The sequence below is a fragment of the Callionymus lyra genome, chromosome 12, assembly GCF_982586985.1.
Source record: "Callionymus lyra chromosome 12, fCalLyr1.hap1.1, whole genome shotgun sequence".
NCBI classification, from domain to species: domain Eukaryota; kingdom Metazoa; phylum Chordata; class Actinopteri; order Syngnathiformes; family Callionymidae; genus Callionymus; species Callionymus lyra.
In genome coordinates, this window is record NC_141829.1 from 1,502,248 (window position 1) to 1,516,549 (window position 14,302).

Sequence of the window (14,302 nt, forward strand, 5' to 3'; positions counted from 1 at the left end):
ATCAAGTTCATTATGTTCATGATGTTCTTGATGTTCATGATGTTCTTGATGTTCTTGATGTTCTTGATGTTCTTGATGTTTATGATGTTCATGATGTTCTTGATGTTCTTGATGTTCTTGATGTTCATCAAGTTCATGATGTTCATGATGTTCATGATGTTCTTGATGTTCATGATGTTCTTGATGTTCATCAAGTTCATGATGTTCATGATGTTCTTGATGTTCATGATGTTCTTGATGTTCTTGATGTTCATGATGCTCTTCAAACTATTGGATTTGTTGTTGATGTTCATCAAGTTAATGATGTTCTTCAAACTATTGGATTTGTTGTTGATGTTCATCAAGTTCATGATGTTCTTCAAACTATTGGATTTGTTGTTGATGTTCATCAAGTTCATGATGTTCTTGATGTTCATGATGTTCTTGATGTTCTTGATGTTCTTGATGTTCATGATGTTCTTGATGTTCATCAAGTTCATGATGTTCTTCAAACTATTGGATTTGTTGTTGATGTTCATCAAGTTCATGATGTTCTTGATGTTCATGATGTTCATGATGTTCATGATGTTCATGATGTTCATGATGTTCATGATGTTCATGATGTTCTTGATGTTCATCAAGTTCATGATGTTCTTGATGTTCATGATGTTCATGATGTTCATGATGTTCATGATGTTCATGATGTTCATGATGTTCTTGATGTTCATGATGTTCATGATGTTCTTGATGTTCATCAAGTTCATGATGTTCTTGATGTTCTTGATGTTCATGATGTTCATGATGTTCTTGATGTTCATGATGTTCTTGGTGTTCATCAAGTTCATGATGTTCTTCAAACTATTGGATTTGTTGTTGATGTTCATCAAGTTCATGATGTTCTTGATGTTCATGATGTTCATGATGTTCTTGATGTTCTTGATGTTCTTGATGTTCTTGATGTTCATGATGTTCATGATGTTCATGATGTTCTTGATGTTCATGATGTTCTTGGTGTTCATCAAGTTCATGATGTTCTTCAAACTATTGGATTTGTTGTTGATGTTCATCAAGTTCATGATGTTCTTGATGTTCATGATGTTCATGATGTTCTTGATGCTCATGATGTTCTTGATGTTCATCAAGTTCATGATGTTCTTGATGTTCTTGATGTTCTTGATGTTTTTGATGTTCATGATGTTCATGATGTTCATGATGTTCTTGATGTTCACGATGTTCATGATGTAATTGATGTTCATCAAGTTCATGATGTTCTTGATGTTCATCAAGTTCATGATGTTCTTGATGTTCATGATGTTCATGATGTTCTTGATGTTCATCAAGTTCATGATGTTCTTCAAACTATTGGATTTGTTGTTGATGTTCATCAAGTTCATGATGTTCTTGATGTTCATGATGTTCTTGATGTTCTTGATGTTCATGATTTTCATGATGTTCTTGATGTTCATGATGTTCTTGATGTTCATCAAGTTCATGATGTTCTTGATGTTCATGATGTTCATGATGTTCTTGATGTTCTTGATGTTCATGATGTTCTTGATGTTCATCAAGTTCATGATGTTCTTCAAACTATTGGATTTGTTGTTGATGTTCATCAAGTTCATGATGTTCTTGATGTTCATGATGTTCTTGATGTTTTTGATGTTCATGATGTTCATGATGTTCATGATGTTCTTGATGTTCATGATGTTCTTGATGTTCATCAAGTTCATGATGTTCTTCAAACTATTGGATTTGTTGTTGATGTTCATCAAGTTCATGATGTTCTTGATGTTCATGATGTTCATGATGTTCATGATGTTCTTGATGTTCTTGATGTTCTTGATGTTCATCAAGTTCATGATGTTCATGCTGTTCTTGATGTTCCTGATGTTCTTGATGTTCATGATGTTCTTGATGTTCTTGATGTTCTTGATGTTCATGCTGTTCTTGATGTTCATGATGTTCATGATGTTCTTGATGTTCTTGATGTTCATGATGTTCATGATGTTCTTGATGTTCTTGATGTTCATGAAGTTCATGATGTTCTTGATGTGCTTGATGTTCTTGATGTTCTTGATGTTCTTGATGTTCATGATGTTCATGATGTTCATGATGTTCTTGATGTTCATGAAGTTCATGATGTTCTTGATGTTCTTGATGTTCATGAAGTTCATGATGTTCATGATGTTCATGATGTTCCTGATGTTCTTGATGTTCATGATGTTCATGATGTTCACGATGTTCTTGATGTTCATGCTGTTCTTGATGTTCATGATGTTCTTGATGTTCATGATGTTCATGATGTTCATGATGTTCTTGATGTTCTTGATGTTCATATGTTTATGATGTTCATGAAGTTCATGATGTTCTTGATGTTCTTGATGTTCTTGATGTTCATGAAGTTCACGATGTTCACAATGTTCATGATGTTCACAATGTTCTTCATGTTCTTGATGTTCATGCTGTTCTTGATGTTCATGATGTTCATGATGTTCATGATGTTCATGATGTTCTTGATGTTCATGATGTTCATGATGTTCTTGATGTTCTTGATGTTCATGAAGTTCATGATGTTCATGATGTTCTTGATGTGCTTGATGTTCTTGATGTTCTTGATGTTCTTGATGTTCATGAAGTTCTTGATGTTCTTGATGTTCTTGATGTTCATGAAGTTCATGATGTTCATGATGTTCCTGATGTTCTTGATGTTCATGATGTTCATGATGTTCTTGATGTTCTTGATGTTCTTGATGTTCATGCTGTTCTTGATGTTCATGATGTTCATGATGTTCATGATGTTCATGATGTTCTTGATGTTCTTGATGTTCATGAAGTTCACGATGTTCATGATGTTCATGATGTTCACAATGTTCTTCATGTTCTTGATGTTCATGCTGTTCTTGATGTTCATGATGTTCATGATGTTCATGATGTTCATGATGTTCTTGATGTTCATGATGTTCATGATGTTCTTGATGTTCTTGATGTTCATGAAGTTCATGATGTTCATGATGTTCTTGATGTGCTTGATGTTCTTGATGTTCTTGATGTTCTTGATGTTCTTGATGTTCATGAAGTTCTTGATGTTCTTGATGTTCTTGATGTTCATGATGTTCATGATGTTCACAATGTTCTTGATGTTCTTGATGTTCATGCTGTTCTCGATGTTCATGATGTTCATGATGTTCATGATGTTCATGATGTTCCTGATGTTCATGATGTTCATGATGTTCATGATGTTCATGATGTTCACGATGTTCATATGTTCATGATGTTCATGAAGTTCATGATGTTCTTGATGTTCTTGATGTTCTTGATGTTCTTGATGTTCATGAAGTTCACGATGTTCATAATGTTCATAAGAACAAGAACTTTTAACATTATGAACATCATGAACTGTATGAACTTCATGAACATCAAGAACATCAAGAACATCAAGAACAGCAAGAACTTCATTAAAAGGTGATTTAAAAGTGAAGGACATAATTATTTTCCCAAGCTTCACACAGTACATATCTAATGAATCACACGCCCTGAGTACACACACACACGCACACACACACACACACACACACACACACACACACACACACACACACACACACACACACACACACACACACACACACACACACACACACACACACACACACACACACACACACACACACACAGACACACCCCCCCACACACACACACACACACACACAGACACACACACACACACACACACACACACACACACACACACACACAGACACACACACACACACACACACACACACACACACACACACACACACACACAGACACACACACACACACACACACACACACACACACACACAGTGTCAACAGTGATACCTTTAAGGGTCATAAAAAGTGTGATTGAGGAAAACACGTCAGACACAAAGTCAACACAGTTCATGACTAACATGTCGAAGGTTTTGTTCTCGACTCACAACATCAACACAACTTCAGATGAAAAATTAACATTTATTGATAATTAATAGATTTGATCGACTCGACAAAACACACTCCTGACGCGACTTCATTCTTTCACCGTCTTCACGCTCTCAGGAAAATACTTCATGACACTATTGTTACATATTGTTACGTTTAAATGTTGCTTTATTTTCACACAATACTATTGATGTTTAAAAGCACTTTGTTTTGGTTTTTAAACAAATTTACAAATCACATGAAAATATTAAAATGGTTCTATTTTTATCTTGCATTTAAACTTCCGGCCTCTAGATGGCAGCAGTCGTTACGCCCGCCACAGCTAAAGGAAGAATGATGACTGAGGACGAGAGGATACAGTGAGTCGAGCAGCTTTTAAAGCTGATGTTTGGACATATTTTGGTTTGAAAACAAATTAAAGTAGTTACGACTTCAAGAGTCATGTGGTCTGTAAATACTACAACACCAGAGTCAAGTACTGGACAATACTACACATGTATACTTGTTACTACACTATCACAACACCAGAGTCAAGTACTGGACAATACTACACATGTATACTTGTTACTACACTTTCACAACACCAGAGTCAAGTACTGGACAATACTACACATATATATACTTGTTACTACACTATCACAACACCAGAGTCAAGTACTGGACAATACTACACATATATACTTGTTACTACACTATCACAACACCAGAGTCAAGTACTGGACAATACTACACATATATACTTGTTACTACACTATCACAACACCAGAGTCAAGTACTGGACAATACTACACATGTATACTTGTTACTACACTTTCACAACACCAGAGTCAAGTACTGGACAATACTACACATATATACTTGTTACTACACTATCACAACACCAGAGTCAAGTACTGGACAATACTACACATGTATACTTGTTACTACACTTTCACAACACCAGAGTCAAGTACTGGACAATACTACACATATATATACTTGTTACTACACTATCACAACACCAGAGTCAAGTACTGGACAATACTACACATATATACTTGTTACTACACTATCACAACACCAGAGTCAAGTACTGGACAATACTACACATATATACTTGTTACTACACTATCACAACACCAGAGTCAAGTACTGGACAATACTACACATATATACTTGTTACTACACTATCACAACACCAGAGTCAAGTACTGGACAATACTACACATATATACTTGTTACTACACTATCACAACACCAGAGTCAAGTACTGGACAATACTACACATATATACTTGTTACTACACTATCACAACACCAGGGTCAAGTACTGGACAATACTACACATATATACTTGTTACTACACTATCACAACACCAGAGTCAAGTACTGGACAATACTACACATATATACTTGTTACTACACTATCACAACACCAGAGTCAAGTACTGGACAATACTACACATATATACTTGTTACTACACTATCACAACACCAGAGTCAAGTACTGGACAATACTACACATATATAATTGTTACTACACTATCACAACACCAGGGTCAAGTACTGGACAATACTACACATATATACTTGTTACTACACTATCACAACACCAGAGTCAAGTACTGGACAATACTACACATATATACTTGTTACTACTCTATCACAACACCAGAGTCAAGTACTGGACAATACTACACATATATACTTGTTACTACACTATCACAACACCAGAGTCAAGTACTGGACAATACTACACATATATACTTGTTACTACTCTATCACAACACCAGAGTCAAGTACTGGACAATACTACACATATATACTTGTTACTACACTATCACAACACCAGAGTCAAGTACTGGACAATACTACACATATATACTTGTTACTACTCTATCACAACACCAGAGTCAAGTACTGGACAATACTACACATATATACTTGTTACTACTCTATCACAACACCAGAGTCAAGTACTGGACAATACTACACATATATACTTGTTACTACTCTATATCACTATATATTAAGGTTTGACCAATAGGAACCAGGATCGTGGGTCACATGACTTGAAAGAATTCCACCATCAGCTGCAGTATTTACTGATCAAACACCAGCGTTTCTCCAGCAACTCAAACAAACTCCAGAACATCAGAAAGTGTCTAAAGAGAATATTCTCACCCGAGTCTGATTCCACAAGAGTCCAGTCGATCCTGCCGGCGTCGGTACAAGTCGGAGTGAATCAACGCCTTCAACCTCAGCGATGTCATCGCACTCCTTCACTCCTTCACTCCTTCACTCCTTCACTCCTTCACTCCTTCACTCCTTCACTCCTTCAAGTCTTCACTCCTTTACTCCTTCCTTCACTCCTTCACTCCTTCACTCCTTCACTCCTTCAAGTCTTCACTCCTTTACTCCTTCCTTCACTCCTTCACTCCTTCACTCCTTCACTCCTTCACTCCTTCACTCCTTCACTCCTTCACTCCTTCACTCCTTCACTCCTTCACTCCTTCAAGTCTTCACTCCTTCACTCCTTCACTCCTTCACTCCTTCACTCCTTCACTCCTTCACTCCTTCAAGTCTTCACTCCTTCACTCCTTCACTCCTTCACTCCTTCACTCCTTCACTCCTTCACTCCTTCACTCCTTCACTCCTTAACTCCTTCACTCCTTCACTTCTTCACTCCTTCACTCCTTCACTTCTTCAAGTCTTCACTCCTTTACTCCTTCCTTCACTCCTTCACTCCTTCTCTCCTTCAAGTCTTCACTCCTTTACTCCTTCCTTCACTCCTTCACTCCTTTACTCCTTCACTCCTTCTCTCCTTCAAGTCTTCACTCCTTTACTCCTTCCTTCACTCCTTCTCTCCTTCACTCCTTCACGTCTTCTCTCCTTCCTTCAAGTCTTCAAGTCTTCACTCCTTCTCTCCTTCCTTCTTTCCTTCACTCCTTCACTCCTTCCTTTCTTCCTTTCTTCCTTCCTTCACTCCTTCTCTCCTTCCTTCCTTCTCTCCTTCACTCCTTCCTTCCTTCTCTCCTTCACTCCTTCTCTCCTTCACTCCTTCCTTCCTTCCTTCTCTCCTTCACTCCTTCCTTCTCTCCTTCACTCCTTCACTCCTTCCTTCCTTCCTTCTCTCCTTCACTCCTTCCTTCTCTCCTTCACTCCTTCCTTCCTTCCTTCACTACTTCTCTCTTTCTCTCCTTCTCTCCTTCACTACTTCTCTCCTTCCTTCCTTCCTTCCTTCCTTCCGTCCTGCAGAACCTCCTCGCACACGTCCAGGCAGCAGCTCTTGAGCAAGGCATGTACGCAGGAGGTTCCAGATCCTGCACACCTTCTGTTCCAGCCTGCTGTGGCTCCGCCCCCTCCAGCAGGTAGACACGCCTCCTGCAGAGTCAAGAGAGTCTTTGTCCGTCTGTTCCCACGGCGACGCCCACGGACACATTTCTGACCTTCAGACCATCAGAGACACAAGAACCTTCAGGTCCAGAACGACACTAGAGACCATCATGTGATGATGATCCAGCAGCTCTGGGCTCTATTAGTTTGTTCTGACGTCACTGTTATGATGATATAGTGTGTGTTGTTGTGATGTGTGACTCTATTGTATCATCAGTGTGTGTGTGTTGTTGTGATGTGTGACTCTATTGTATCATCAGTGTGTGTGTGTGTTGTTGTGATGTGTGACTCTATTGTATCATCAGTGTGTGTGTGTTGTTGTGATGTGTGACTCTATTGTATCATCAGTGTGTGTGTGTTGTTGTGATGTGTGACTCTATTGTATCATCAGTGTGTGTGTGTGTTGTTGTGATGTGTGACTCTATTGTATCATCAGTGTGTGTGTGTGTTGTTGTGATGTGTGACTCTATTGTATCATCAGTGTGTGTGTTGTTGTGATGTGTGACTCTATTGTATCATCAGTGTGTATTGTTGTGATGTGTGACTCTATTGTATCATCAGTGTGTGTGTTGTTGTGATGTGTGACTCTATTGTATCATCAGTGTGTATTGTTGTGATGTGTGACTCTATTGTATCATCAGTGTGTGTGTTGTTGTGATGTGTGACTCTATTGTATCATCAGTGTGTGTGTGTTTTTGTGATGTGTGACTCTATTGTATCATCTGTGTGTGTTGTTGTGTTGTGTGACTCTATTGTATCATCAGTGTGTGTGTGTTGTTGTGAAGTGTGACTCTATTGTATCATCAGTGTGTGTGTTGTTGTGAAGTGTGACTCTATTGTATCATCTGTGTGTGTTGTTGTGATGTGTGACTCTATTGTATCATCAGTGTGTATGTGTTGTTGTGAAGTGTGATTATATTGTATAATCTGTGTGTGTTGTTGTGTTGTGTGACTCTATTGTATCATCAGTGTGTGTGTGTTGTTGTGAAGTGTGACTCTATTGTATAATCTGTGTGTGTTGTTGTGTTGTGTGACTCTATTGTATCATAAGTGTGTGTGTGTTGTTGTGATGTGTGACTCTATTGTATCAGCTGTGTGTGTTGTTGTGTTGTGTGACTCTATTGTATCATCAGTGTGTGTGTGTTGTTGTGAAGTGTGACTCTATTGTATCATCAGTGTGTGTGTTGTTGTGAAGTGTGACTCTATTGTATCATCTGTGTGTGTTGTTGTGATGTGTGACTCTATTGTATCATCAGTGTGTGTGTTGTTGTGAAGTGTGACTCTATTGTATCATCAGTGTGTGTGTGTTGTTGTGATGTGTGACTCTATTGTATCATCAGTGTGTGTGTGTGTTGTTGTGATGTGTGACTCTATTGTATCATCAGTGTGTGTGTTGTTGTGAAGTGTGACTCTATTGTATCATCTGTGTGTGTGTTGTTGTGATGTGTTACTGTATTGTATCATCAGTGTATGTGTTGTTGTGAAGTGTGACTCTATTGTATCATCAGTGTGTGTGTGTTGTTGTGATGTTTGACTCTATTGTATCATCAGTGTGTGTGTGTTGTTGTGATGTGTGACTCTATTGTATCATCAGTGTGTGTGTGTTGTTGTGATGTTTGACTCTATTGTATCATCAGTGTGTGTGTTGTTGTGAAGTGTGACTCTATTGTATCATCAGTGTGTGTGTTGTTGTGAAGTGTGACTCTATTGTATCATCTGTGTGTGTGTGTTGTTGTGACATCAACACTACACAAGTGTGTAACACTTTCATGTGTCGACATCGTAACACATCATTGCAGCTCGTGTGTGTATCAGCGAGTCGTGACGCGCACAACATTCCTGTGACACACAACATTCCTGTGACACACAACAGTCTGACATCACCACACTACACTCTGGTTTCCTCCCACGATCCTGTCAATCACAGGTGAATCTTGACATGTTTCATGTTAGTTTCAATGTGTTATTATTGTTTATTCAAGTTATTGTGTAAATAAACATTTTCTCATCATAACTTTATTTATCTTTGTGTTATTTTCATTGAATCTTGAATTTAATACTATTTTACTAAAGTTTGTGATTCATTTCATTGAATTCAATGAAAAGATTGACGTGTTCTTTGTGTTTTATCTTCTTTCGTCGTTGATTCTGAACCAACAACTACACGTTTGAACAACAAACACAATAAAAGTTTCTGATTCTTTGATCGTCACAGAAGTTACGCAGTGACGTCATGAAACCGAGCGTCTCCACGTCTATGACATGAAACAAGCTGTCGCCATCAAGTGGACAGCAACAGTACTGCACCCTCAGTTGTAACCGGATGTCGAGTGCGCATGCGTAAAACTCCTGCTCCGGCACACTGAGGAATGACGTGAAAGTTTAACTTGATATTTTTAATTGTTCAAGAGTTTAAAAATGAAAAACAAGCAGAGAAATGGAATCATTATTAAACATTAAATTAATATTAAATTAAATTGTTCTTTCATGAGAGTTTCTCCGAAAACGTCAGTGATTCATTATAAACTTAATTTAAGACTCAACAGTGTAGAGGATTAAACGTTATAAATAAACCAACTTCCTGTCCATGGAAACACACGCCATTATCAAGCGGACACGTCACTTCCTGTGCACAACAGTCCCACTGTGTTGCGTGTACACACACACACACAACAAGTGTGTGTGTGTGTAGGTTGACCAGATGAAACAGGAAGTGACGCAGCGATGAAAGATGTTTACCGTCAACAGTAAAGACGCAGGAAAAGGTTCTTATCAAGTTCACTGAAGATTGAACGACAAATACTCGAAACACCTTCAAACCATTGAATAAAAAATACTTTTCTGAGAATAAAGTGACGTGAAAACATTCATAACAATACAAACGACGCAACATGTCTTTTACAAGTAATTAAGTAAGTATTTATATAGTACTTTTCCAGACCAGGGTCACAAAGAACTTAAACAATCAAATAATATTCAATAAAGTATATACTTTAAAGATCAAGATAACACTGATAACAGGAGTTCCAGAGAATCAAGGAAAAGCCTGAACAAATAAAAATGTTAGAAGATGTTTCTTGAAGGTTAAGAAGGTTTTAAATGTTAAAGCTTGAAATCTTCATTTTCATGAACTACACACGATTGAAGCTCGTGCCTCGAGTCTGACACCGAGAGAAACCACGATTCAATGATTATTATTTTCTATAAATGATCTGAATGAATCTTTCTTTCTTTGGACACAAACTTCTATAAAATTCTGTTTTTCTTTGAATGAAAACGACGTGAAGTCCGAGAAACACCAGCGCGTCTCTGCCAGCAGAGGGAGGCAGAGAGCAGAAGCAGATCAAGTTCAGACAAACATCAAATTCATCTTTTTAACATCATTTCATGAGTGAAGCTCGTGAATTAAGATGATCATCAGTTACTGTTGGACTCAGAGAACATCTGCTGGCGCCTCAACAAACATCTCCAAGACAAACATTTACATCCTTCACGTAAAAAGCTCAACTTCGTATCTTTTTCTTCTCAATGAAGATATTGTTTAATTTCTCACCCGTTCGTCAGCTCGGAGACGCCGAGCATGATGACGTGCAGCTCGGATCCGGTGAAGAGAAGAAGAGAAGAAAAGATGAAGAGAAGAAGAAAAAAAACGTTACTTTGACTCGAAACTGCTCAACGTTGAGCTTCTGTTTGTCATTCACACGCAGTCAACAGCACTTCCGCTCGAGTCTTTCAAACTAAAACGCAAAGCCCGCCGTAAAGGAGGAACTAAGAAGCTATTTTTGTGTGTGACGTGTATGTTGTCTGCGTCATGTTACAGACACACGATTGAAACACGCTTCGATCGACTGGTGATGATAAGATCGCTGTCTGTCACACGGAGGCTCTTACTCTGAAAGCCAGATGCGCAGAAAACAGTTTCTTCCTGAGCGGCTGCATCGCTGCACGTTTACTATTTACAGCTGGAAAACCGTCCCAGTGACCCGCCCTCAGACTCCTGCTCAACATTCCTACTCTGATGCTACTCTATAAACTCAATACTATTACTTCTGAAACAGTGTTTGGATACTTTTGTAAAGAACTTTCACTCTTGATGTGTTTTTAAAGAAAGTTTTCCAATAATTGTCCTCAATCCTCGAGGGTTTAAGAATCAGATCCTTCATCTCTGGTGTTGGTTCTGATCACCAGAGTCCAGCAGAATCCACACATTTCCTTAAAAGGAAGTGGACTCCTTCTTCCTGGAGGGAGGGACGTGTTCTTCAGCCAGAACGTTCAGGTTCAACGTCACACACTCTTTGAGGAGGAAACACAGGATTTATTGTTTATGGAGCAGAAAGAGTGACGCGATCAATACATTCATTCAAGCTGATCGATCCACGGAAGCTGCCGGAGAAGAAGAAACACTTTAATCAACATTAAACATCAACAGCTCAGGAGGAACGACTGTCATTTCACAGAGGATTTAAACACCTTCAGTTAAAAGAGGAAACGAAGAACTGGAGTGAAACACATGAAAGATAATAATAATAATAATAATGTACTCATTAATGTTGGATCAGCAGAAATAATTAATTCTACATGAAGTTGATAAAACCAGATCAAACGACATCGAGATTCAAAAGTTAAATCAAGAAACAAAAACCTTCATTTGATTGAATCCCCTTTAAGAAGATTATGATTTAGATACAGATGTGATTAAAGTGCAGATGTTGAGAATCTTTGATTCATGCTTGAGATACAATAATTATTGATGCATCTTTTCAACATGTTTCCAGTGTTTCCGTCACAGACATGTTTGTTCGTCAACATTCTTCCTTCGTTGGTCTCGAGTCCAGCTTCGTGTCGACGTGAAGCTCCGTCGCACACAAGTGTGACGACAACACACTGTTGACGTGTCGCACACAAGTGTGACGACAACACACTGTTGACGTGTCGCACACACGTGTCACGACAACACACTGTTGACGTGTCGCACACATGTGTCACGACAACACACTGTTGTCTATCTGATCCCCGACCAGCTGTGGAGGTACGAGGTCCAGCCTGAAGCTCTGGCTGCAGATCCTTCCTCGTCACCTGCAGAGACGTCAACGTTCACGTCAATAAATCAATAAAGTTCTACCTAAACGATGTCATCGTGTCCTTGAATCACAAGGTTTTTCATGTTTTCATCGCCATTGTTCTCGGTGTTTAAACGTTTGTATCCCATGTTTAGGATCAATGACACGTCGAGACACTTTCATCAAACGATGCGAAGACAACGTTGTTCCGAACACTGAGATGTTCTTCACACACCTCTAGAGACTCTTCTGTCCACCAACATGCGTACCTTGAGCAATGGCCGCCAGCTTGTTCTTCTCCTCGGGGCTGAGCTGCAACATGGTCTGCATGACGGGCAGAAGCGCCTGACGCTCGCTGCCGGACCTCAAGAAGATGAACTGCAGCAGGACGTTCTTCAAGTACTCCAGGTTGGCGGCGCTCTTCTCTCGCTCCTGGTTCCTCTCCAGCCGCCGCACCTCACTCTTCAGCAGCTGAGACGAGAACACACTCTTACATCCTGGCATCTCAGAGGGTCATGACCTTCAGGTAGAAACACCTTAAGAACATCCTGGTCTGAACCAAGAAGAATCTTCATCATGTTTCCATCAGAATCAAACATCTTCGTAGGTTTGACCTTGATCAGAGAGGTTGTTGATCCAAGTGTGTTGCATTCAAACACAACTTTATTCACACAACGTGACGACGCCGTGACATCAGAACTATGAGTTGAATCACGAAACAAGGATTTATTCTGTGATGAACTTCAGAGAAGAAACTGAATAAAAACTCTTATTAATAAAGTTTATGGATTATAGCTCGACACACGCGGCCCTTAAGACTGTATTTAAACATCAGATCATGTAGAAAGTTTTTTAAAAAACTGTATTTAATATACAATTAAATAATAATTTTATTGTAATTACCTTGATTTATTGAAAATTATTTCAGCGCCACATTTCTGTATTTTTGAATCGTTATACTTTATTTAGGCTTTTTTCACTCCTTTATTCGAGCTTGACGGCCCCTCAGTCAATGTGGCCCCTGAGGATTTGAAATAACATTAATATGGACAATAAACTTTCCTCATACGTCAAACGTTAAGTACTTGAGTGACTTATGTCAGTCTGTGAAACTGAGCCTGAGAAACCTGGGTGTTGTATTTGATAAAGACATGTCTCTTGTTCAACACTGAAGAAAACTGACCAGAAACTGTTTCCTTCAACTGAGAAAAATCTCTAAACTTAGGAAAATGTTGTCGGAACATGATCTGGATCTTATAATCCATGTGTTTGTTTCTTCTCGTCTGGACTATTGTAACAGTTTGTTTTCATGTCTTAACAAGAAGGATCGTCTCGCCTGCAGTTGATTCAGAACTCTGAGCCGCTCTAGTAGAAGAACTCACATTTCTCCTTCAAACTCTTCACTGGCTTCCAGTTTCTTTCAGGATCAACTTTAAAATTCTGGTTCTTACTTTCAGATCTATTCATGGTCAGACCTTCCATCAGTGATCTGATCCAGACTTACACCCCAGCTCGGGCTCTGAGGTCTGTGGATCAGAATCTACTGATGGTTCCTGAACTTCCGGACCAGAGGAGAGAAATCCTTCCAGACTGTTGCTCCTAAGCTTTGGAACCATCTCTGTGTTTGATGATCTACTGACTCCTTCAAGAAACATCTGTGTTTGATGATCTACTGACTCCTTCAAGAAACATCTGTGTTTGATGATCTACTGACTCCTTCAAGAAACATGTGTGTTTGATGATCTACTGACTCCTTCAAGAAACATCTGTGTTTGATGATCTACTGACTCCTTCAAGAAACATCTGTGTTTGATGATCTACTGACTCCTTCAAGAAACATCTGTGTTTGATGATCTACTGACTCCTTCAAGAAACATGTGTGTTTGATGATCTACTGACTCCTTCAAGAAACATCTGTGTTTGATG

The 14,302-nt window shown here is 38.8% G+C and overlaps 2 protein-coding genes across 3 annotated transcripts in view; both read right to left on the minus strand.

The window, feature by feature from the left end:
- LOC148067970 (LIM and senescent cell antigen-like-containing domain protein 1) overlaps positions 1-11,005 on the minus strand; it is a 38,641-nt gene extending 27,636 nt beyond the window's left edge. The window contains exon 1 of one of the 2 annotated variants that reach the window (XM_087804233.1): positions 10,870-11,005. In XM_087804233.1, the coding sequence (XP_087660359.1) occupies positions 10,870-10,898 (29 nt within the window). In that variant the 5' untranslated portion in view covers positions 10,899-11,005. Of the gene's footprint in view, positions 1-6,104; positions 6,242-10,869 lie in introns of those variants that run through there. The other variant, XM_087804232.1, reaches the window with a different exon arrangement.
- Positions 11,006-11,700: 695 nt separating this feature from the next.
- Positions 11,701-14,302, minus strand: part of gcc2 (GRIP and coiled-coil domain containing 2) — a 29,130-nt gene continuing 26,528 nt past the window's right edge. Inside the window, exons 23-24 of the mRNA XM_087804202.1 lie at positions 12,646-12,847; positions 11,701-12,392 (exon numbers count right to left, since the gene is read on the minus strand). Coding sequence (XP_087660328.1) covers positions 12,319-12,392; positions 12,646-12,847 — 276 coding nt within the window. The 3' untranslated portion in view covers positions 11,701-12,318. The remainder of the gene's footprint in view (positions 12,393-12,645; positions 12,848-14,302) is intronic.